Raw genomic sequence first — 22991 nt, 5'->3', positions numbered from 1 at the left:
TGACTAAGGTTGCGTGTCAGGGGAGTGCTTGCTGCCTTTTGGCCACTCCATCAAAATGCTGTCCTAGTTTTAGCAATCAGCTTTAGCTGTAATTACAAGTCTAACCAGATAGAGTTCTTAATTGGAAAATAATTAGAGTAACATTGTTAGCATTGGTTTATTGCAGGTAGCAGGGAGGCTGGGAGTAGGGGTCTTGAGTTCTGTATTGATGCAACTGAGCAGCTATGCACAGGTTCCTGACACTTTCAGCTTCGTTCCCAGCTAACGGGCAGAAAGGTCTTCAGATAATTTTATTAGGGTTACTGGAATTTTCTGTCTTTCTACCTTTGAGACTTTTACATAAAAAGTACCTCAAGATTATAACAGATTGCTGGGAATATGCAATAATCCTATATAATAGGAAGCAGCAGTGAAAGAAGCATCTTCAGCTTTCTTGAAAAATAAAACTTGTCCTTTCCTCCCCACCTTTCATAGGGTACTGTATGAATGAATATGTTCAAAACCAAGGGTTTCTAGGCCTTTCTTCCCTGTCGTCTTCTATTTGCATTGCAAATAAGCCCTGCTGAAAAAATCATAGCTTGATTGCTGGGGAGATGAGTGTCAAGACCAGGTTGTGAATTATTTAAACTACTGTGAATTGTGGCTGAAATAGTGTATTGGTCTTGCCTATGTCAACCTAATCCTGACTGCTGCTTTGGCTTACTGAGGTCCAGGCTATTTTGCTTTCCAAGACACCGTAATGAAGTAGCTTGGTTGCGGGCTGCGCTCTGAAGTTCAAACCTTAGCTGGTGGGGCAGGCTTGTTGTAATACCATCTCTAGAATAGTTTGGTTGTGCTTTTGAATTCTGGCTTTGGAAAGTGTTTAGCATTCTGCTGGACTTTGATTAGTCAGCATGCATGTGTATATATTTGAAGAGCTAGTCTTAAAAATAGTCTTGTTTCAATGCTAATTGATTTCCTGGAGCGACACTTCTGAAGGCCACATGCCAGAAATGAAGTGCACCCTCTGCCTGGGAACAGTGACCCAGAATGACCTGGCGTTTGTCAGAGTGAGAACGTGCACACAACTGGTCTCCTTGCAGCAGTTACCATGCAGCATGTTCACGCATGGCTTACCTCAAGACAAATGACTTAAACTTCCTGTAGCTAGAGTAAAACTATTGCATGCACTTAGCTTAGCATCATGCTAGCTTCTGGCCAGGCTGGCCTGTCTGTGTGGCACAGGAGTTTAGATGCTGTAAACCTTGCTCTGCAGACTGGGGCTGGTGGTGTTGGTGGGGCTGTAAGTTGTATCCTAAGCTGTCTTTTGTTTCAGGTTGCCATAGATGTGTTCAACACGAGTGTGGCACTGGGACACAGCTCAAGAGGTTGGCTTCATTGTGCTGTTGTGTTTCTTTGATCCCTTCTTTAGATTGCCAGGTAGCTCTCATGCTCCTTGGCTGTGGGGTTTTCGCAGCTGCATGACTGTTGATGAAAGTTGTGTGCTGCTGCTGACCTGAAATTCTTACACCTATGAACCTACCATTCCCCAGTTGTTTAAATTCATCCAAATACAGGAGGCTTGAAGTCCATGTAAAAAGGAATATTAAGAGAACCTGTGCGAGAATTGGTATATTCCTTCTATTTGGAAGGAGGAATGCTGGTATTTGGTGAACTGGTTTATGAACCAGAGGAAAATAAAGCCTTAGCCTCCCTTTCTCCTTAGTCATTGTGCAATCTCCATGTATGCACTGAGGCTTTCAAGACCAGGCTGGGTAACACCCTGAGCTGGCCCTTCTTTGAGCAGAAAGTCAGACCACGAACTTTCTGGGATTCCTTCCAGTATGAATTTTCGTCTCATTTGTGTTGCTGAGAATCAGATACCACATGCCCATGTGTACATGGATGTTCCAGTTCTGGTAATAAATAACATCAGTTCAGAGCATTGGAGCTACATGATATGATGTCTTCCCATGGCAAGGACTGAGTGAGATTAACGTGGAAATAAGCCTTCATAAAATTTCCCCTTTCGGATTTCTATAAATGAGAGCAGTGCATTTCAGCTCTAGGAAGAAATTAGTTCAGTGATAGGTCTTACAAACCCTATGGATTTGGGTTTCTTTCTGACACAAATGCAGCTTAAATTTGGGAGCAGACAAGAAGGGGCAAAGATTACAGAAAGGTGAAGAGCCAGAGATGAATATTTGGGAGAACTAGAGGAGGTGAATGGAAGCCTTATCTTTATGCAGGAAAGAAAAGCAGTGTTTCTATACATAGAAAGTTACTGCCTCTGAAGTGGGTTGAGTTTGTTCTTTTAAAGGATCATCTGGGAACATGTGTCTTTTGAAATCTTGGGCTTGGGCCCAAGATAGACCATGCGCTATTAGAAATCTGTGTCTCCACTATATAAAAAATTACTAGAGTATGTAGGTAATAGATATTTAAATTTGGGCACCTCATTCATATGAAAAAAAATCTTAGCATAGATAAGTTTTAAGCTGGTATTCTCTTACCACAGCTGGTTGTGAAAAATACCCAAGTACCTTTACTAGCTACCAAGAAAGCATATGGCTTTATGCTTTACTTGGAAGCTAATTCTGTCTTAGCAATAGCTCCACTTTTCTTGCTAAATCTAGTGTGGAGGTAGCATGCATGGCTTTCATGCTTGGTTTCAAGCCACGGTTTCATGGCTTTCATGGCTTTCTGACACTTTTTGGAAACAGTTGAATTTAAAATGCATGTTGTGCTGCAAAATTTTTTCTGTGCTGATATTCCCCAGTTATCGGGGGATGGAGAAGAGTTAGTGGAATTTGTGCTCTCAGCACTGGAGGGCTTGTCAACAGTCTTATCCAGCTACACCCAAGCAAATCTGTAATTGTTGAGGCTTTGTATTGTGAGAACTGAATTGGTGTCTGCAAGGATAGGGAACTTATGTTGGTTTTCTTATGTTTTTCACCTTGTGTGCTGGATTTGCTGTCTGCTTGCTTTAATTTTTCTTTTCATTGCATTTCTGTGGTAGGGAAGAATAGCCCTCTTCGCGTTCTGTAGAATATTTTATACTTGAATGACATCAGGTCAGTGCATATGGTATTAGCAGAGAGAACCATGACTAATGCCACATCATGTGGGTCGTATTTCCTTCTTGCCCTTTACAAGTGGTTGTGTAGCATAGTATCTGTTTTAATACACGGTGTATTGCTGTATGCTTACTGTGGCAAGAACCCATTTAGAGATGTTTGTTCCCCTGTCTCTGATTAGCCCCAGCTCTGTTTTTCTGACTGCACGGATGGGCATGTTTGTTGTCAGTACTTGATGCTGGCAAAGGCTGCTTGCTTTCCTCCCCTGTGTCAGAGCTTAGAGATAGTAACTCCTTGCAGTGGGCTGTACCATGTATGTAAATGGCTTTTTATCTGTTCTCTCTGTGTGACATCTCCCACGATAAACACCCCCATACAGACTGTGCTAGGATGGCTCTTGCAGTTTGATTAAATGCTGCATGTGTATGAATGTCAGTGGATTATGCTGGATTTTTCTTCAGGGCTCTGAGCCTCACTTTGCCTCACTTAAGGGGATGGTGGCTCTGAAATGCACACTTGTTAAAATTTATTTTCAGTTAAGAGGAATGACTAGAAATTCAGAGGTGGATAAAACTGAGACAGATTTAAGAAGAATATTTGTAGGCTGTTTGTTCTAGCTGTAGCACTGGATACTTGTGGTTTGTTTTTTTTCTATAGAGAGAGTTAATGTCCTCTTTTCCCCTTCATTCATTACATAGCGACAGGGTTGGAAGATAGAAGTCTTGAAATAATAGGAAAACAACCCATGATATAAAGGCAGGGACTTCATAGATGGACTGGGGACGAAATCTATTATGTCTGGATACTGTCCAAGGTGTACGTCAGAAGAAAGGAGAGAACACAGAATGGGCATTAGTTAAAAGCAGCAAAATGATTGTCAACCCTGTCTCACACACACTGTCATTTTGAAGTAAATCCAGTCCTCCTGCTCTGCTCTGGTCCAGATTTTCAGAGGTGAAGGGTACTAACGTGTTCCACCAAGATACAGGTTTTTGAGGGAACATAGTGGGCGCATCTGACTTGGGAGAAGGCAGGAGTGGGGAGCCACCTCCCGAACTTGAACCAGTGAGGCATCTTCTCTTCCCAGCCCACTGAACTGTCTGCTCATGTCTGGCTCAAATGTAAGACATGAGATAGGGAAACTCCTAGCAGAGTAACCAAGGGGACAAAACAAATGTTGAACATTAGAAGTAAATAAAGCTAAGACTGCCTAGAAACTTCAGGCTCCTCCAGTATGAGTGCCTGTACTGTAAACCTGGCTGCCTGTTCCTGCCTCACAGCAGTTTGTTGCCAAGACTCCTGAAATGAGCAGTGCTGAGGTGCTGTGCCTCCCGGGACTGCAGGAGCCCAGGCAAGTGTGGCTCCAGGTATGTGTGGTGGCTCCTCATGTGGGGCAGAATCCTTTGCCACGTGCTGTAGTGGTCGAAACAGAGTCCTTGGAAAGGCTGTCTGGACAGCTGAACTCTCTTCTTCTTTTATCACCTCTGTGGATCTGTGTCAGGAACACATACTTTTTGTTGTCAGTGGTGTTGGATCATGACACAAGAAAGAGTTTTAGTAGTACAAAACCCAGGGTTTTTTCCTTTCTTTGGAAAAGAGGGTGATCTTGTGGTTAAGAGTCTTTTGTGCCTTGCCAAGAGCTTGCTGCGTATCCATGAGCAGTTTGCGTGTGCTCAGATTTTCCAAGAGAGGCCTCAGATTTTCCAGCTTTGTTTCGGTGTAATTTTCCAGTTGGTTTTTTGTTGTTTTTTTCCCCCCTCCCTCTCAAAACTGCTCCTTATTGAAAGCTTCACTTGAAGTAGCAGATGCCTAGAAATTATCAGGTTCAGTGCCAGGGTTTCACTGAATAGAAGCACCCAAAATCTATAGCTGTCTTTGGAAATATAGGCCTTAGTTTCTCTCTTTGCTTATTCCTACCAGAGGGACTGTATGTCCTCTCTTCATAAAGTGTTTGAAAGGCACTGTAGGAGTGTGCAGCTGTACTGTGTGTTCGAGCAGCATGACAAAGATGCCCTGCATGTGTAGGAATTGTATTTTCCTTGGGGGTGTTGTCCTGAAAGTCATCAGAACGAGAGGGAAACCCACATATGGAAAAACTTTCCTGTCAGCTAGTAAATTAAGAATGATATGACCATACTGCTGTTGGTTGGCTTCAGTTAAAGAAGGTGTTGACATTTTGCAGGTATGTCACTGGAGCGCTCAACCAACTCAATTGCCTCACGTGCTCGACTGTGTGAAAGGGAGGAGGAAGTCATGGCTTGTTTTGAGAGAGCGTGTGTCATTGCCCAGGTGTACTTGCAGGAGCTTGAGAAGGTAAGAAGAAATGTGCTCAGGGTGTTGCCTGTTGGCCTGGGTGGAATTTTCAGGGGTTTGACTGCAAAAATGAAAAAATGATGGGGAAATGTCATGTGGTAGACAGTGATCATAAACAATATGAGAACAAGCTGGAAGGAGTGAGATGTCTTGGTAAAATCAGCTGCAGAACAGCAGTTTAGCTGGTTTACCTGTGGTAAAACACCAAATCCTTCAGATATGCTCAGGTTGTATCTCAAGTTTAGCTTGTACTAAGGAGGGACTGCAAACTTGCATGGCAAGTGCTGGCATCAATGTGTATCCTTTCCCTGCTGTATAAATGATATACAGTAGTGGATATTGAGATCCCTAACAAGCTGAAAGAAACCTTTTTGGGTCAGCCATAGCAGTTTAATTGCTGATGCTTCACCTTCTTCAAGTGAACCAGGAGGAATCTAGATCATTTAGAACCTGCATCCCCCATCCCTGGAAGTGTTCAAGGCTAGGCTGGTTGGGGCTCTGATCAACCTGATTTAGTGGAAGGTGTTGCTGCCCGTGGCAGGGGGGTTGGAGATAGGTGATCTTTAAGGTCCCTTCCATCCCAAGCCATTCTATGATTCTATGATTAGTAGCAAGTAACTGCTTAGTCAGTGGTTGGCTGGGATGCTGAGCAAGATGAGTACTGTGAACCCTCCACTGAGCCGTGCAGGTAACATGAGCCGCTGATTTGCCGGGTACATGCTTAGAGGTCTCTGACTCTGCATCTTTGCCAAGCTGATTTTACAGGACATATCATGTGCTTCCATGCCGTTCCTTTGCCACATGTTATGCTTGACATCAGCTGTATTGAGAGCAATGCATGTTATCTGTTCTCTAACTTAAAGGCCTTTGGCCTTCTGACCAGATATTTCTGCTCTTCTCAGTAGCAAAGGTGTGTTTCTGTTTCAGGTTTTGTTTTTAACTGCATTGAAACAAGAAAAAATGAGCTTAGTGCATGTATAAAAATTCATTTAAAAAGCCAGCTACCAAATTGTCTAGTCTCGTTTCTTTGCAGGAAAAAAATGAATAGCTTTTTTATTTCAAATTAAGTAATGTCCTTCCATTGTTGGAAGGATGAGTTCTTGCCAGTACTGGATGCTAAATTTTTTTACTGACAGCTTGGTTCTGCGAAGAAGTGAAACAGTTTGAACTGTAATTCATTCACTTAGAATCATAGAATCAGTAAGGCTGGAAAAGACCTCTGAGATTATCAAGGTCAGCCATTAATCTAGCACTGCCATGGTTCACCTCCAAACCACGTCCAGGTGTCATGACCATATGCCTTTTGAACACATGCAGGGATGGTGATTCCACCAGTTCCCTGGAAAGCCTGTTCCAATGTCTAGCCACCCTTTCAATGAAGAAATTTATCCTAATATTCAGTCTAATCCTCCCCTGGCACAACTCGAGGCCATTTCCTCTTATCCTGTCACTTGTTACCTGGGAGGAGACCAACCCCAATGTTGCTACAATCATGTGCTTGTCTTCTAGGCATGGAGACACGGGTGCAGGAGTACTGATAGATGTAAAAGTTCATAGTCCTTCTCCCGTCCTAGATGTAAAACCCTGCTTTGGGGAGTTCACACAGGGCAACTTTCAGCAATGAAAGCTGCTTGTTACTAGTAAGGAAGCAAAAGCAAGAAGGATTTGATAGGAGAAACAGGAAAGGGTAAGATTCTTCCATCAGTGCTCCTGATGGCTTACTAACTCTTTACAAATATTTATGTTACATAAAACCAGATATACCTACTCAAACATTGCGTTAATATTTCTGGGCAAGATGCTGGATCTCTCTAGTTTGAGTAGTACTTCTGAAGCTGTTGGTGTTAATGTGTGGCTTTGTACTTACTTTATTAAAGGTTGGAAAATAATAAGTGATAGTGTTTCAAAACTCTTATCGCATTCTGAATATTTCATGAAAGTCATTGTGTAGTTTATTTTAAAATTGACTTGGAAACGTTTTTGAATATTTAATGGAGGAAAGTTTTCAAGTAATCTGAAAAGAATCTGATGGCAGAAGCTAATGTTTTATTGTTGTAGATGTCACTGGCTCATGAGGACCTGACTAGTTCAAACAGTTGTCTGTAATCCCAGATGTTTCTTTCCTCCCCTCACAGACCTTAAACAACACACATTCAAGGAGTATGAAGGGCAGCAACATGACTTACTCCGAGTTTGAACTTTCCTACTTTCTGGAAGCAGCTCTACAGAGTGCCTACGTGACTCATTTAAAGAAGGGGTAGGTGGATGCAGATGTTAATAAAAATAGATAATATTGCACGTTTTGTCTCAGAACAGATGTAGGCTTATTTTTTTCTTGTATGTTCTGTTATGACTTTTTTGCTGCTGACTCACCTGAAGCTCCCTCAGCATCCTTCCCTGTTCTCCTCCCTCAAGAGTCCTAAGCCTCTTTTCTCCAGATCCACAGGTAGGGTGGAGTAGAACAATTTTCTTGTCTTGCCTCAGCTCTGCTCCCTGTGGAGATGAGGGGAATTAGACCGTAAAGAGAGAGTGGAATTTACACGGCTGTGTGCTCTTAAAATGTGCAACCACAGGGTCTGATTTAGAGTTCAGTGAAGTCTTACAGGTAGTTTCTTTCATTTATTTGTGTGTTTGTTTAAGTTCTTAAATGACCCAATCAATACCCCAAATCTGTGTGGTTTTACTATGGAGAATACATGCAGGAACAGTGTTGCTCTGTGGTATTTATTATGCCTCTGAAATACAGCTTCCAGTGAACTTCAGAAGGGTGAGAGGAGTTGGTATCTGCAAGCCTACAAATGAATTTCACCTGTGGAAAACCTTCTCAAGAAGAGCAGAAAAGACATAGTAAATTCCCACTTCCAAAGGCCATCAGTGAGGGTACGCTGTTCCCTAAACCAGGCCATGCATTCAAAACATAATCAGCTCTGGTTATCTGATGGAGAAATTGCCATGCGGGAGAGTGTCTCTTCAACATGTGTTGTTGTGAGAGTCCATCCTTTCCTAGTCCTGTTCTTGCACCATAATATCCCATTTATTCTTAAGGAATCAGATACTGAATTTCTTACAGCAAACTATCTTTGCAAGTATTTAATTTTGACTTTTTTTACCTGCTGAGTAAAATGGAGAAGAAAGCAAAAAATGAGAAAAGATTGAAAGATTGAGAACTAGGAAAAAAAAATCCCAGCAAAAATCAATTTAAATTCTTCTGTAGAAAATTGGTACCATTTTTTGATTCTGTTGGAGGAGGGTTGCTTCTTGTTTAGGGATTTTTTGCTACTTTTTTATCCCCCAGGAATTACTTTAAATACAACTGTGAATAACCACTGTTTCTCATTCTTTCATTAAAAGCCTGCACATACAGTGAAGCTGTACCCTTAAGCTATCCATGAGAGGTGCCTTCAGGTAAGCCTTGTTTAACCTGGAGGCTGACAAAAACCCAAAGCTCTATGTTGTGAAGTGACCCCTTTAGTCAGGCAAGTACAAGTTTACGCATAAAGAAAATATGGACTTATAAAGCATAGTCTCAGTATCAGCTTGACAGCAGGGGATAGGTATGTGGTTTTCCCAGGTGAGCTGAGAGTTGACCAGCTGTGGCACAGCACGTGCTTTCCTAACCTTTTTTTGTTCTCATGGCAAACAAAAAGCTCAGGTCTTGCCATTAAGCTCATTAACTATGTAATAAAATAAAATCTCTTTTAGAACATACGGCACTGATGTCCTCTAGGCACCTTTTGAATATCAAACTCACTCATGTTCATTTTAATCAGCACATTTTAAATTCAGTCTTCATCAGTGATGAGTTCAATATATCTAGTGGGATGTTTTAGCTACTACTGTGGGCCCCGCTTGCTCCGTTCCCATGTTATTTTAATGATAGCCTTAAAAAAACCCAACAAATTCCCCCTCAGAAAAACCCTGAACAAAAACAACCCACAAAAAACTCTACAGGAAAACAATTTGAAGCAAAATACAGATGTGAAGTATGCAGGGCTTTGGTTATAAGTTGAATTGCTGCAATAGCAGCAAAATGTTCTCTGTAGCTGTCTCCTGATGAAAAAGCATCCCAGTCAGTGCAATGGAGCTTCTGTGGCTGAGATGGGAATGGAATCCCACGTGTTCATCACCTCCTGCAGTGCAAGTGAGAAGCACCAGCCAGGGATGGAAGGTTCGGTGGAATAAAAAGCCTAGTGGGACACCACAGCTTGTCTTTGCCACCGCAGCTGATACTAATGTGTGGTTTCTGCCACGAGAGGGCATAAGCAGCACTGGGATATATTAAGAAAAGAGGATAGAAGTAGGAAGAAGCTTTTTAGGATGCTTCATGAGTATAATAAATTTCTCTAACTGATATTGAATAGCTCAAAGAAATGCTTTTGTCCTCCTTATTGCTTCCAACATGTTCTGGTAGGAAATAAGCCTTGGATGATGACTGCTCAAGCTGTTGGGGGGTGATAGGTCCTATCAGGTGGGATGTCCTTCCCCAGTGGCACGTGTGTACAAAAGGAATAGTGAGTGCTTTATTCTTATTTCAGCAGGTAGAAGAACTGAGGGATATAAGTGGTGGTGTTATGCCTTTATTCCTGCTGGCAGGAACAGACATTACCTTCTCGGAGCATGGTCAGGGATGCCCTTTTCTCTTGCAGTGTGCAGTGGAAAGAAGCCACCAAGATGAAAGAAAGGTCTGGTCTGCCCTTCAGGTGTTGAGCTGCCAACTGTAAGGACCAAAAAGTCTTGCAGCTGTACAAGTCCTAGATGCTTTTAATAAGGTGTTAAGTTAAAAACATTGTGTTGCTGAAGACACATTTCCTACAGTTGTTTGCCTTGCTACAACCCAAAAAAAGCTTTCTTTTATTCTTCTAGTGAGCAGTGTTGATACTGTGGATCATAGGATGTCATACGGTAGGAGGCAACCAGTTGTCTTCCATGTTAGCATCTGCACTAGGTTTTGGTTTTTGGTTGTTTGGGCTTTTTTCTGATGCACATATGTGAAGATTAGGCTAATTTCTTGCTGCTTTTTTATCAGAGTATTGAGCAGGTATTACCATTTCTTACTGTTATGGGGTCTTTGGTCAAGATGCTTGTAGTATTTTTAAGCATGCTTCACCTGTGTGAAGTAGTGGATATGTATACTGCCATACAGTTGCAGCTGAAGTACGCGTGGAGTTCCACAAGCAAGACAAAGTCAGAGCTTTCTAGAGGATGTGGTTGGTTTTGGAAGCTCTAGATGGGACACTTTTGAAGAAAAAGAATTTCTGAAAAATTATTATTAAGCATTTATTAGAGCTTGAGTTTCCATATGATCTCTCAAATTAGGACTTAATTACTTTGGAAAACCCTGGCAAAAATGCCTAATAGGGAAAGCTTACATAGTTGTTTCTCTTCCCTTCTGTCAGTTTTCTAGAGTGCTTAGATCCTTTTTGGAAATTTTGTAGGCTTCTGTTGCAAGGACACTTTTCAGAGTAACTTCATGTATGTGTAGTTTCACAGTAGTATCTAGTGTATAAAGACAGGTAGGACAGTCTCTGCTGGACTATTCATCTCTTCTGAAGAATTTATATGGGCTTTCTTGACATTTATCTCCTCTTTAGTCATCTCAATCTAGCACCTTATCCAGGACACTGCAGCTGGTAATTTGGAAGCGAGTCTTATTGTCTGCTGGATGGACCTAGATAAGTGCTAAGCTTTTGTTTTGTATTGGGCTGGGGGTTTTTTTTGAGCACCCCTCTCTGTTAGACAGGCTGCCATTAGGAAACTAATGTGCTTTGTTGTACTTACTTGTTATGTCTTATCGTATTCATAAGAATCTGAGGCTCACTTCTTCAGATGTGTTTTGTGTCTATGCATGAACAGCTGTTTAAGGAAAGGGTATGATTTTTTAGAAACCTGGGTGAGATGCAAAGATGCAAAAGCAGGTGGGCAGAGGAAATGGTGTTGCTGCTGTTTCTATGCTTTGGGTACAGCTTTACCTTTGAGAGGTGACTCTGCAAACTGCCATGTAATCTTCTCAAGATGGTCTGTTCCATGTGTTAGTAGCTAATTGTTTTAGCAGTAAATCAGTGGGGATAAGAACATGATCTTCTGGTGTCTGTGTTGTTGGGAGACTGTCTTTGCAGACCTCTGTGCTCTCTGGTTTATTGTCAATATTCTTTCCCAGAAATTTACATAGAAAACAGTGTATTTCTTTATTTCCTTGTATTTTAAAATGTTGTGTATAGTGTTAGCCAAACTATATGGCATAAATGCAGTATGACTGCTTTGATTCATGAACTGGTAATTAATTACTCTGTATTAACAGGGTACATGCACAAACAAAACATTTTCATGTCAGGGTGGACTGACTGGACTCTCAGGGTGCTCTTTGTCACAGTTTTGGCCATGATTGACTGTGTTCTTTTTTATTAGATTAACTGTGATTGAATACTGAACTGCATTTCATCATGGTTTTTCTAAATGGTGCTCTGGCCACTTCTGTGGCTAAACCAAAGCAGTTTAATGATCATGTGCTTTTCCGTTCCTGTTCTTCCTCATTTCTTTTTCTGGCATCTTAGCAGTACAATAGGGGCCTATGGACTCTTCTAGCTCATTTAATTTCCATGATCTGATGTTCACTAATGCCATGGCTTGAGGCAGCAGTACCTGAGATTTCCAGGTAGTCCTCTATCCAGGTTCTGCAGAGGCTCAAGATTTTCTAGTTTCTGAACTACATAAGATCAGATGGATTTACCAGGGATTGCCAGAGGTTTTATGTTTGAATCCTCATCCACTCATCTATGTGCATGTATTTCTGTTCAAATAAATACTTTTTGTTAACCTCTTCAGGCCCTAATTAAAAAAATTCTCTTCAAGTGCACAGCTAGTATATAAAGGACATCTATTAATGGGACAGTAAGTTCCTTATTATAAGTAGAGCAATTCATTTGCTCAAGATGAAATGTATGCTCAGATGGTCTCCTGGCTTGGAACAGTTAAATGTAAAGACAAACTCCGGTAGTGAGGTATGGTTGCAGAATGCTGGCAGATGTGCTCTGTCTCCTGTCATGGCTCAATAATGTTCGATAAAGTTCAAAATATAGAAGCTGCCACACTAAATCCTCAGTCCTGTAGAACTGGTATTGTTGTCAGATGCTCTGCGTGTTTCGGAATTGGGAACTCAGAGAGTGGAGTGGTTGCTCTTTGATAGAACCTGACCACACAAGCATCTGTCTAGGAGGTGGTGAGTGCTGAGTGCTCCTCCTGTGCTCCCCATTTTGCTCTCCTAGCTTTTGTTGAAAGCATTCCTAGGCATTTGTCACGTGCTTCATGGTTTCAACCCTGGCAATTTGCTATTTATTCTTTCATTCACTTCAATGTGTTGATATTCCTTGCTTTTCTTCTTCCCTTCTCTCCAGAGCAAGGTGTTTCTACCATGAAGCTTAACTTGGTTTGTGGCCTTGTCTAAAAAGTGGAACTGTAATGGTGCTCTAGTTCTCTGGGAATGAAAATGTCTCTTTTTATCACATTCTGTAGGTTTTTCATCTCTTTAGTATGTGCCAAATGTGAAATTATTTGGCTTTGCAAGTGGTCACTAATCTTCTTTCTCATAGTAGTTAATGCAATTCATATGCACTTTATTAAGACAAATACCATTATGCTAACAAGAAATTTGAAACATATGCATTTTTGAAAATGTTGTAGAACTGTTATACACCATAACTCTTCTGTCCAGCCTCTTAAGGAGCCCGTGGATGCACGGGAAATACTGGTAGATTTCAATAACCAAGGAGAGCAGTTGGGAAGCTGTATTTTTTTGAGATGAGGGAATTTATTGATTTTGTCTAATAGTAAATACCATGTGAATAGTTCCGTTGGATTTGGTGTCACTACTCGTGCATAAATAACACCACATGCTTTATTGCTTTCCTCGGTTTAAAGTCCAGAACTGCATCTTTGTGGGTGTATTCTATTCTAGACCCACTAAAAAGCACATGGTATCTTGACCCTGTAACTGGGGAGTGTGCTGAAGCATTAAAGTCCAACTTAAAAAAAACTTCCTTGAGCTTTTTCCCCTTGATAATTTCAAAGTACGTGGTTTACTTAGGAGAAGGTGAACAGAAAAAAAGAAATACGACATCTGACTTCCTCTATAGGGGCAAGTCTCCAGTGTTTTTGCTCTTGCCTTACTTTCTTACTGGTATGTACATTGCCCACAATTAGGTAATCTACAGACTACCTCACGGTTTAAAATTGAGATGAGTATTGAAGTAAGGCCACATGTATTTGGATTCTGTGACTTGATGACCACAAGCTTTAGGGTGGAATTTTGTGTATCCAAAATTCACGGTAAACATGATCATTTTTTAATCCCCCTGCCCCCCAAAATAATCACCTTTTATTTTCATCAAATGTTTGCCACTGATTCTGGAGTGCAGAAAGGTTTGCAGTATATGAAAGTACGCACAAATGCAGTCTGTACTGTTTACCTTCAAAATTTAATCAGTTTGACAGAAAAGATTGTTATGGCTTTTTTAAAATGAAATTTAGCTTTCTTCTGCACAGAAAATTCTCCTGGATAAGCTGAAGTGGCAGTTAATGTACCAGTACAACTGCTTATTTTGTTTTCTTGTCCAACATTGCTCCTTTTCTGATAGTTTCTATTTCTTTGGGTAGCTTCCACCCTGCAATGAATGTGCATTGAACCATTTTGCAGTTACCATGGTGGTAGGGCCATGTCCTTAGCCTTGAACAGCTTATAGCCTGACAGTGTGTTAACTAGCATGTACAGTGTTTAATCTTTCCTCCTTGCATCTTCCTGAGTGCACCGATACATGATTAAGATACCATTTGGCAACTAGTCAGCTTTAATTGCTCATGGTGTATGCAGAGTAACGTGTTCTGGGGGTTTTTTAGTTTTGTTTTTTTTTTTTAGCCTAACCCTCTTATTGCAGGTTAAGCTTGCAGACAGTTACTGCAACTTAGCTGCCTTATAATAAACTGTTTAAACCACTGTAATTTCGTCATATGGCTGGACCATCAGACATAAGGCGTTTAAGCACCCCCTAAAAGGAATCGTCATTTAAAAGCATCACGTAAGCTCAATATAATTCAAACGAGTACAATCTGTGTGTGTGAAGAGGAGATGTGGATGCTTTTAAGGAGCAGCATCTGCTTTATAAATATAAGCTATGAAAGGCTTCCAAATGTCCCCTCTGTTCATCAAATGTGAATGTGATCTTCTCTTAGAAAGCCATCTGGAGTAGGCATGCTACAGTCGCTGCCTTGCTCTGTGCCATTGTCCTGTCTGTGCCTCAGAGTGACTTGTCTCGCTACTGCACACTCAGTATTAGTGATTGTTTCAAGGGTTGTTTGAACATCGAGTTTATTGCCAAGCGTTGGCACATCATAAAAACATTTTGTCTCCAATGTGCTGGTTTTGGGGGTTTTTCATGTTTTGAGGGTTTTTTTCTGTCTTTCCCCATAGAAATATTGTGAAAGGAATGAGGAGTCTGCGAGAAATACTACGGACTGTGGAAACAAAAGCTACTCAGACCTTCAAAATGGTAAGGGGATGGGAGATGGGAAGGTGGGGCTGTCTGGTATGCAGGAATTCTCTCTACTGACCGTTGCAGTTGCAAAAAAATGTTTGCCCTCGATTGATTGCTGCCTTTTTTTCTCTCTCACTTTTTTTTTTTTTTTTTTTTTTACTTTTGGAAGTGATGTGTTAAGTGATCCCCAGAGAAATAGAGATGTATTTAGTTTGACAGTGCTGTCCTCAGGTGATGTTGTCTTGTTTTCTTTCTCAGTTTCAGTGTGTGCATGCACACCTTTCTGGATTTGCATGTGGAAGCATTAAGTACTTCTGGCTTTTGCAGCAAGCGAGGCTTTGTTAGACTGAAGTCTTTCTGTAAAACCCTCTTCAATATAGTACAGAGTGATTTTAATAGTTTTAATTTGTTTTTGGTGTTGGCATTCTGCATGCATCCTTTTATTCTGAATGCCTCTGGTAAACAAATCATGGAGAGAGTTATTTATGTGCCTGTTTAACTTATTAAACCTGTAACGGCTTCTTCCCTGTCTCTCCTTTAAGACATCTTGTCCTGAAGTTACTCAGGAGGTGACAAGGTCAACAGCATAGAGAATAACAGTCTTACTGAGAATGTGAATAAGAGCTCTGCAGCCCTAAAAGCACTGATATTCTTACAACTAACTTCTGCTTGGTTCAGCATTGTGTTTTATGTAATTTCAAGAGAAGTTTGGCAAGGGAGGGGGGCATGGGTTTGCATAGCATTCTGGAGAATACAGATGCATGTGGAAGCTTGTGCAGGGAATTAGAAGAGGTGACTTCAATAATAGTCCACTCAGATGGTTGCGTCCTTTTCCAAACTGAGATCAGGGCTCAGGGGTATTTTCATGCTTGCCTGTTTTGTCATTTTGCTGAAATGAGTCTAATCTGCTCCTATATCATGACAGAATGTGGCTCAGTTGCTCCTGTCCCTGTGCGACCGGGGAGAGCTGTACAATACCCGTGGGGATTTTTCCCTAAGGGAAACTCTGAGGGTGTTCATTCAATAATTTTTCCTGGGATTTCTATTTTACTGCAAGTTACATTTTCATTTTCTTATTTCTTTTTAAAGAGCTGTCAAGAGGGCAAAGGGAGGAACGTTCTTAATTAAACAAGTTTTTCAAGCATGAAAGTAAAACACACGATTTATTTTTTTCCCTAATTTGTGGGATCACAGTGTTCTTCAAGCATAATGATGCTTTTTTTAGCCAAAGGCAGTAATAACATAAATCAGAGTCTTGGCCTGTTCTGGTTTGTTTGGTCTTATTCAAAACAAGAGTGAAGCTAATTTACACAGCTACTGTATTGTATGTTAAAATCAAAGACGCTAGAAGTATTTGGTGCTTGCCTTTTGAAAGGCTTACCACAAACTGTACTCCTACTTCTGTGTGAACCAGCAGAGATCTTTCTATTGCTGGCATATTATTTTCCTTCCCCCCTAAGACTGTAGGAAAAAAATATAGGAGAGTTGACTCCTCAGGGTAAAACTGGCTGAATAATTACACATTGAGATGATAAAATGATACTGGCTAATGTTGCAGGGCCCTAGGCCATTTTGCTCATAGTTATGTGCTATAAAAAACATAGAAAATCTTAGTTAGAAACAGACGGCTTTCTGTAACTTGTCAGTAGAAGTGCATGGAAAGTCTTGGGGTTTCCAGGGAGTTGTACGTGACAATATTTCTTTGAGACACGATCGTACATTCACATCACTGCCATTTGCTGGGTACATGTGTGAAACCTCCCTTTATGCTGTTAAGAAACTGGGCACACTAGTGTGGTTGCATTTTAGATTAATGCAAGTGAATTCATGTGTGGTGGGTGAGGTGAATGAAAATCAAGAGCTTTGCATCAAGAGAAGTTATTTTTCTGAAACCGATAACAGGAACTTTAACCTCAGTGTGATTTATTTGATCCTACTGATGTAGATTTCTAACATACCTGTCCTGGTATTTGAAAGAAAATGACTCTTGGTGGCCTTTTAACACATATCAAAGTGTAAATCGCATATAAAATACATATGCGATAGTCAGAGAAGTTGCAAAATACTATTTACAAGTATTAGGACAGAGAGGCTGAAGTTTCAGCCTGCCTCTGTTTTGTACAGTATTTACTTTACAGCTTACAGTGGGTATTCTGCTTAGAATTCACAGAAGATACCATAAATTTTGATGTCTCAGCTTGTTTGCATGCTCATGTATTTATAATGCAAAAAATCAGACATTTGTTGGGTGGCAGACAAGGACAAATGCCAAAGATAGCTTTAACGTGACTTTGCAAAATTTGCCCCCTTTTGGGCCCAGTTTTCCAGGTATGTGTATGAACTGGAAAGCAAGTATTTAAAGATCCTTGGCCACTTATGGTCAAAAAAGTGCATGTGATGTCACTGTGTCAGTATAGAGTTCCTCCCTCCATTGCTGCAACAGAAAGAGAGAAGCAGGATTGAGGTGAACCTATGAAAGGCTACAGGAAGAGCAGTATTAAGAGATAAAAGGTTGATCTTTTAAACCTAACATAAAAGTAACCTCTGGTCTGAGACTTGCATACAAAATTCTGAGCCTGAGAGTGCAGTGTAGTGTCATCATACTCTAATATAGTGACTTTAGTGAGATTGTCTCAGCAGTCCATGTGGCAGCAGATTGTTCACCAAAGCATCCCTTGCTCTCAGGCTTTCTTGATACATTTTCCCCACAGCATTGCAACTAGACCATGTAAATGCAGAAGTCTAGCCTTTTCAGAGGAGGGAAGAAACTGCCACTTCTGTAGACTTTAGCAGCTGATTTAGCTTCTCTGGTCTTCTGAAAAGTGGTACTGTCATGCTAGTACATCTCCTACCTAAGGTGGAACATGGGGAGAGGTGAATCTTTTGTATTGGAGAAGGCTTCTCTGATATATGTCTTTTTCTGTGCTGTTCACTGATCTCTAGACTGCAGCTAAACAGCTAGCCCAAGTACTTCTCCATTCCCTCAGTGAAGACTGTTACTGGAGCCCTTTATCTGATCCGCTTCCTGAGTTCATGAACAAGGAATATCAGTCTTATGTTAGCAATCTTCTTTGTCGGAGGCCTGAGCTGTACACAGAAGAGAAGTAAGCGCTCATTTTTATTTCAGTTTATTGTCGGGAGGAGGGTGTTTGAACACTCGTTGGTACTGCTAATTATGTCACTGATTCATGTAGTAGTTTTGTATCTTCTTGTTTTTTAACTTCCCATCGAAAAGTCTGCTGGAAAAATAAAACTTAAACTTTGAGTGTTGGATTTTTTTTTCCCAGGAAGAAGAAAATCCAATCAAATAGCTGTCTTTGCTATGAAATTAGAATAATCCATTTATGGTTCAGTATAGCTCATCTAAGACATATTTTAATTGTGTAAACCTGCAAAAGAAAGTATTGCCTGGCAAACGAATTATACATGAGATGTTTCAAGTTACCGCTTCTCCTGTGAAATGAGAAAGAGGCTGACAGGATAACTCTTGACCTTCCTCAGAAAAGTGTGTTCTGTCTTTCAGTGTGTACTGCCCTCAAGACAACGTAGAAGAGGCTCTTCTTCTCCTCTTAATCAGTGAATCCATGGTAAGCCAAAAATGAGCTTGTGATATTATAGTGGAAAGTAATATCTGGCATTTCCATGTCAAGTCTTCTGGTTGGTTTTGTTTACAGTCTTCCCTGGATAAACAGAAGCAAAGGTTTGGATGCTGAATGGAAAATGCTATCTATTCTTGTATTAGTGGCACCATTTTTATTAAGTGGAACATGAGAGAAGGATTTTGGGAATTGTCTAGAAGAGGAAGTGACTGCATTCATCATCGCTACATGCAGGTTCTGACGTCCAGATACATTGTCAGTAGACAGATGTTTCCATTCAAAACATCTGTGTGGATTTATGGACCAAGAATGAGAGGAAGGGAGGCTTGCCTAAAGCCAGGAATGACGGTGGTACCCACTGTCTGGCATTGCAGGATACAGTGCTGTGCTTACATGCCTTAGCCTGCAGTCCTTAGCTGTTTCAGTCCTGAGTGATCTTTACCAGTTTCTGATGCTGGTGATACAGGGAATTTTGTCACATGCAGAAACATTCATGATAAACTATACTGAAATAATTAGATTTCTTCTATTTATAACATTGGTGGCTTTAAAAAATCCATTTAAAAGCAGGCAAACTGCTTGGAAAACTGCATGGTAACCTTTGATAATTTTCATGTTCTGAGAAGACACAAACATAGAAAATGTGTAAGGAATGTTTTCTGAAAATGTGTGAGGAATGTGTATTTTGCTTTAAATACAGTGTGGTCACTTGTAATTCAAAGTGAGATTTCAAAACCTTGGAGCATCAGTGACCCTCTTAAAAGCTTTTAAACAACTTTTCAGACAAGTTGAAGAGTGCTGTGGAAACTTCCTGGGTTTTGCTTCCTTCAGTTTTTCTTTGTCTGGTTCTTCTGGCTCAAGTCCTTCCCCATTCCTGCAACTTCTTCAGGACATGGCAATTTAATATTGTTTGTTTTTTAAATTTGGGGAGAAATTGAAGAAGCAGAACTACTCCAAAATATTAAGTTGACTTCATGTATCATGTACATCTGAGTATGACTATGTGCTTTTTAGTGCCTTCTAGATTAATCCTCTACAGTACATCTGCTTTGTGTTTTCAAGGACTTTTCTTCAGTTAGAAGGGCTTTTCATAATTGCAAGTGGAGTGAGGGCTTGTAGAGTGTCATAGGCACTTCTATTAAAATCAAAAGGACTTGTGTCAGTGTGGCTTGTCAGCGTTGATCCAAGCAGAAGGATGAGGGTCTGGAGCATCAACAGTACTGGCTGCTCCAACCTTTTCTGGGACTGGACTTGCAGTCAGAAAGGCCTTGTAGGACCTTGGACTCTACAATCTTCTTCTGCTGAGGAGAATTAAAGTTATCCCTGTTTTATCCACTGGTGTGTAAAATGGTGAACTAACTGGTCCTTTATCTAAGTTATGGATAAAGCAGTGAAAAAATGCTATTGATAGAAACTAGCCTGCTGTGCTGACTTAGAGGTTGAATAAGCTTGTGTATGCTTAGTCTCCAATATATAGGAACTCTCTGGAGGTAGATGCAAGGCATTTTGATCTGCTGCATATGAAACACTTAAATAATCGAAGATCCTGTAGTAGAGCACTGCAGGAACCATGTAACTGTCTTTCTGATTTTGGGGAAATGGAACATTAGAGTCTTCCTCTTGCATTAGCAATAGCCTTGCCATGAGTTTATTGTTCTAAATAAAATTCAGGCCAATGTATAGAAATACACTTAGGAACCACAGGAATGTGCTTCCTAAGTGAAAAACAGAGGGAGCAATCTGATTCTTACGTAAGTTTGCAATCCATAAATATTTTCCTGTAGTTTTACTGTTATGATATGAAGAAGGGAAAATTTTGTTTAATTTATGACATGACATGTTTTCCATAACAGCATTGCTGTAGGCTAGTGAGTTCTCTCATGTACAAATATGTTCTTTGTTTGAAATTTTCTTTTTTGGTTTTTTGGTTTGGTGGTTTTTTCGACAAAAACGAACAACTTAGTGGAGCTCGTGGAATGAGTTAATAAAGAAGCAGATTTCCAGTTGAGGCCTCTCCCTAATAATATAATGTTAACAACTGAATAAAATATACTTTCATTCCTGGAAAGAGTGTCAGTGGCAAGTGATAATGATATGTTTCTGTAGGCCAGTAAGCAACATAGTTGGTGTTCATGGATTTTGGCTGGATTAGGCATTCTCTCAGTATTTACAATTATGAGCCCCTTAAAATGAAACAGAAGTATGCAATTAAGATGGCTTGCTGGGAGCTCTCCAGCCTCTCTGACACTGTGTTCTGTCAGAGCAAAACTCACCAGAAAGGTACTTTGCCTGTCTGATTTTTAAAGAGACAAAGAGCAGCCATGCTGTAATAACTCTTTTACAGGACCATAAAGCCAAACAGCTGCTTCTCATGCCTGTTTGTGACTTCTGCCACTCCAAAATGACTTTGAGGGGGGGAAAAATTAAGGGAGAGATGGACAGAAGAATTGCCAGCCTGTGGAGGGGACACAGAGCAAAGTTGTACTGGGGAGGAGCATAAATCATCAGAGAACCTCAAAGCAAATATGTCATAAATTTAATGAGAAGGAAACATGGTAGCTCTTTCAAGTAGTATATACCTTGGACACCTTTGCTGCTGAAATTCACTCTATTTTTCTGGTTGACTTGCCTTCCTAAGGTGAAGCTGACATCTACTTTACCAGGATCTGTGTGACTCTCCGGAGGTTGTTATGGGGAGGTAGGACTGTTCCTGTAACGAGGAAAGGGGGAAATTGCCTTGAGGCTATTGTGAGACAGACCCTATTTCTCAGCAAGCCTTCTCTGTCTCTTAGTGGTGCAGGGTTCTGGCTCGTGATTTCTTCTTATCGCTTCCCCTGGCATTGCAAGGGAGCCATGCTGCATGTGCTAGTAGGATGAAATGAGAATATATTCTAAAGGGGCAGTTAAGGGTTCCTTCAGTATTTCAGTCACTCTGCCTCTGAGCCTAAGTATGTGGAAGGTTTTCAGATGACAAAATAACATGGTAACTTCTGTCATAGCTTTGAAGATGCTTCTGTGGGTATAATAACACTTACAGTGAAAGCTTGTAGCCTGTTTTGTCCTGGCACTCTACTGAGTTGCCTCCTGTATTCTTTGTGTCCTGTTAAAAATGGGAGCCTTTTTCGTAAACCAAGGCGTCTCAGTAAACAATGAATATCATCCTGGTTGTTGAGCTTGGCAAATGTTCCTCCTCTGTGCCAGCTGTTATTTAGTCACAGTCTTCGACTGCAGAGTTCTCATGAAGGAATTTAGTGAAACAAATCAGGCAGCCTGAAGATTGCCACAGTTAGGGTGGTCTTTTAGGGGGGTTTGTGGCCTCCTTGCTACCATATCATTCATTTTGTATGGCCTAAGTTATGGTATGGATGGGCTATGTTTGTGAGAGGATGAAAATGCTCTCCCTCAGACCGAGAAGGCCAGCTGGTGACAGCCTTTACAAACTCAGGCTGCAGTAGAATGATGCATTCATATCACATACTAGAAAAAAATGGACTGACCTATTTTTAAACCATTAGTCCTCTTTCTTACTGCATTTAACCCAGCTAAAACAGTGATAACTGTGTTTGTGAGGAGAACTGAGGTCATATCACGACCTGCTGCAGTGTGATTTCTCTGCATTACACTACCAGTGGGAATGGTACTGGTTCCGCCATCAGGGACTCTGGTGCTTTGAACTGCAGGGGGTAGACAGAGGAGGTTTGGCATGACTAACCCCTAGCTGCAGCTTTGTTTATTTTAATAGCTGTTCTCAAGAGTATTCAGAATTGACTGCACTGCCCTTAAAGTTAACCAGAAGTTTCTCAGAGCCAGGAATGGAACACTTTCTATTACTTTTTGTGTTTACTTTTGAGGTTAAACCCCCCCCCCAAAAAAAACTCACAAAAAAAAAAAGAAAAAAAAAAAAGAAAAAGTTCTTTGTTTACATAGAAACCTTCCCCTCTCAAATTTGAGGTCCGGCGTACCGTCTGAAATCCCTTTATTCAGTGCTGTCTCTTACAACAGGGGATTTTGGCTGATGCTATCCACCAAACATACCAGGTAACATGGATTAATTTTTTTGGCTCTGTATTCACTCATACTGGAAATGAAGCTCCTTGTATCCAAAACTAATAAATTCTGTGCCTGTGTAACAAAGATTAGAAATGTCATCCCCATCTTATCTCTGATTTGAATCCCTAAAGGCGATTTGACCTTGGAGAGCCTGAGAGCATGGAACAGATGGTGAGGGGGAAGTAAGATACTGGGACTTGTCCTGTTCTTTTTACTGGTGAGAACAGACTCATGGCTGTGAGCATGCCTTTAACAGAATAAGATTAAACTCATATATTTTTAAGCACAGAAATAATTAAAACCTGTTAGCTCTACATTTCCTAGTTCTACAGGAGAATAATCTTTGCAAAGGAGAATAATCTCTTTTAGCTTTTATAGGTTGTGGAGTTTCTTTGTTGTTTGTTTGTTTGTTTGTTATTTTTGAGTGGTGCCAAGCCCAGTGATGATAC

General features: G+C 40.7%; 1 protein-coding gene across 6 annotated transcripts in view; it reads left to right on the top strand.

Moving 5' to 3' along the window:
• The window catches only part of TTC7A (tetratricopeptide repeat domain 7A), a 174885-nt gene that overhangs the window by 15572 nt on the left and 136322 nt on the right, over window positions 1-22991 (top strand). For 3 of the 6 annotated variants that reach the window (XM_027681967.1, XM_027681968.1, XM_027681969.1), the window contains 5 exons: window positions 5239-5369; window positions 7505-7626; window positions 14830-14908; window positions 17837-17997; window positions 18417-18480. In XM_027681967.1, coding sequence (XP_027537768.1) covers window positions 5239-5369; window positions 7505-7626; window positions 14830-14908; window positions 17837-17997; window positions 18417-18480 — 557 coding nt within the window. Of the gene's footprint in view, window positions 1-5238; window positions 5370-7504; window positions 7627-13674; window positions 14438-14829; window positions 14909-17836; window positions 17998-18416; window positions 18481-22991 lie in introns of those variants that run through there. The other 3 variants (XM_027681971.1, XM_027681970.1, XM_027681972.1) reach the window with 2 other exon arrangements.

This window comes from Neopelma chrysocephalum, unplaced genomic scaffold, assembly GCF_003984885.1.
Source record: "Neopelma chrysocephalum unplaced genomic scaffold, ASM398488v2 Primary Assembly neopelma1_61b, whole genome shotgun sequence".
Taxonomy (NCBI): domain Eukaryota; kingdom Metazoa; phylum Chordata; class Aves; order Passeriformes; family Pipridae; genus Neopelma; species Neopelma chrysocephalum.
This window is presented reverse-complemented; position numbering and strand designations above follow the sequence as displayed.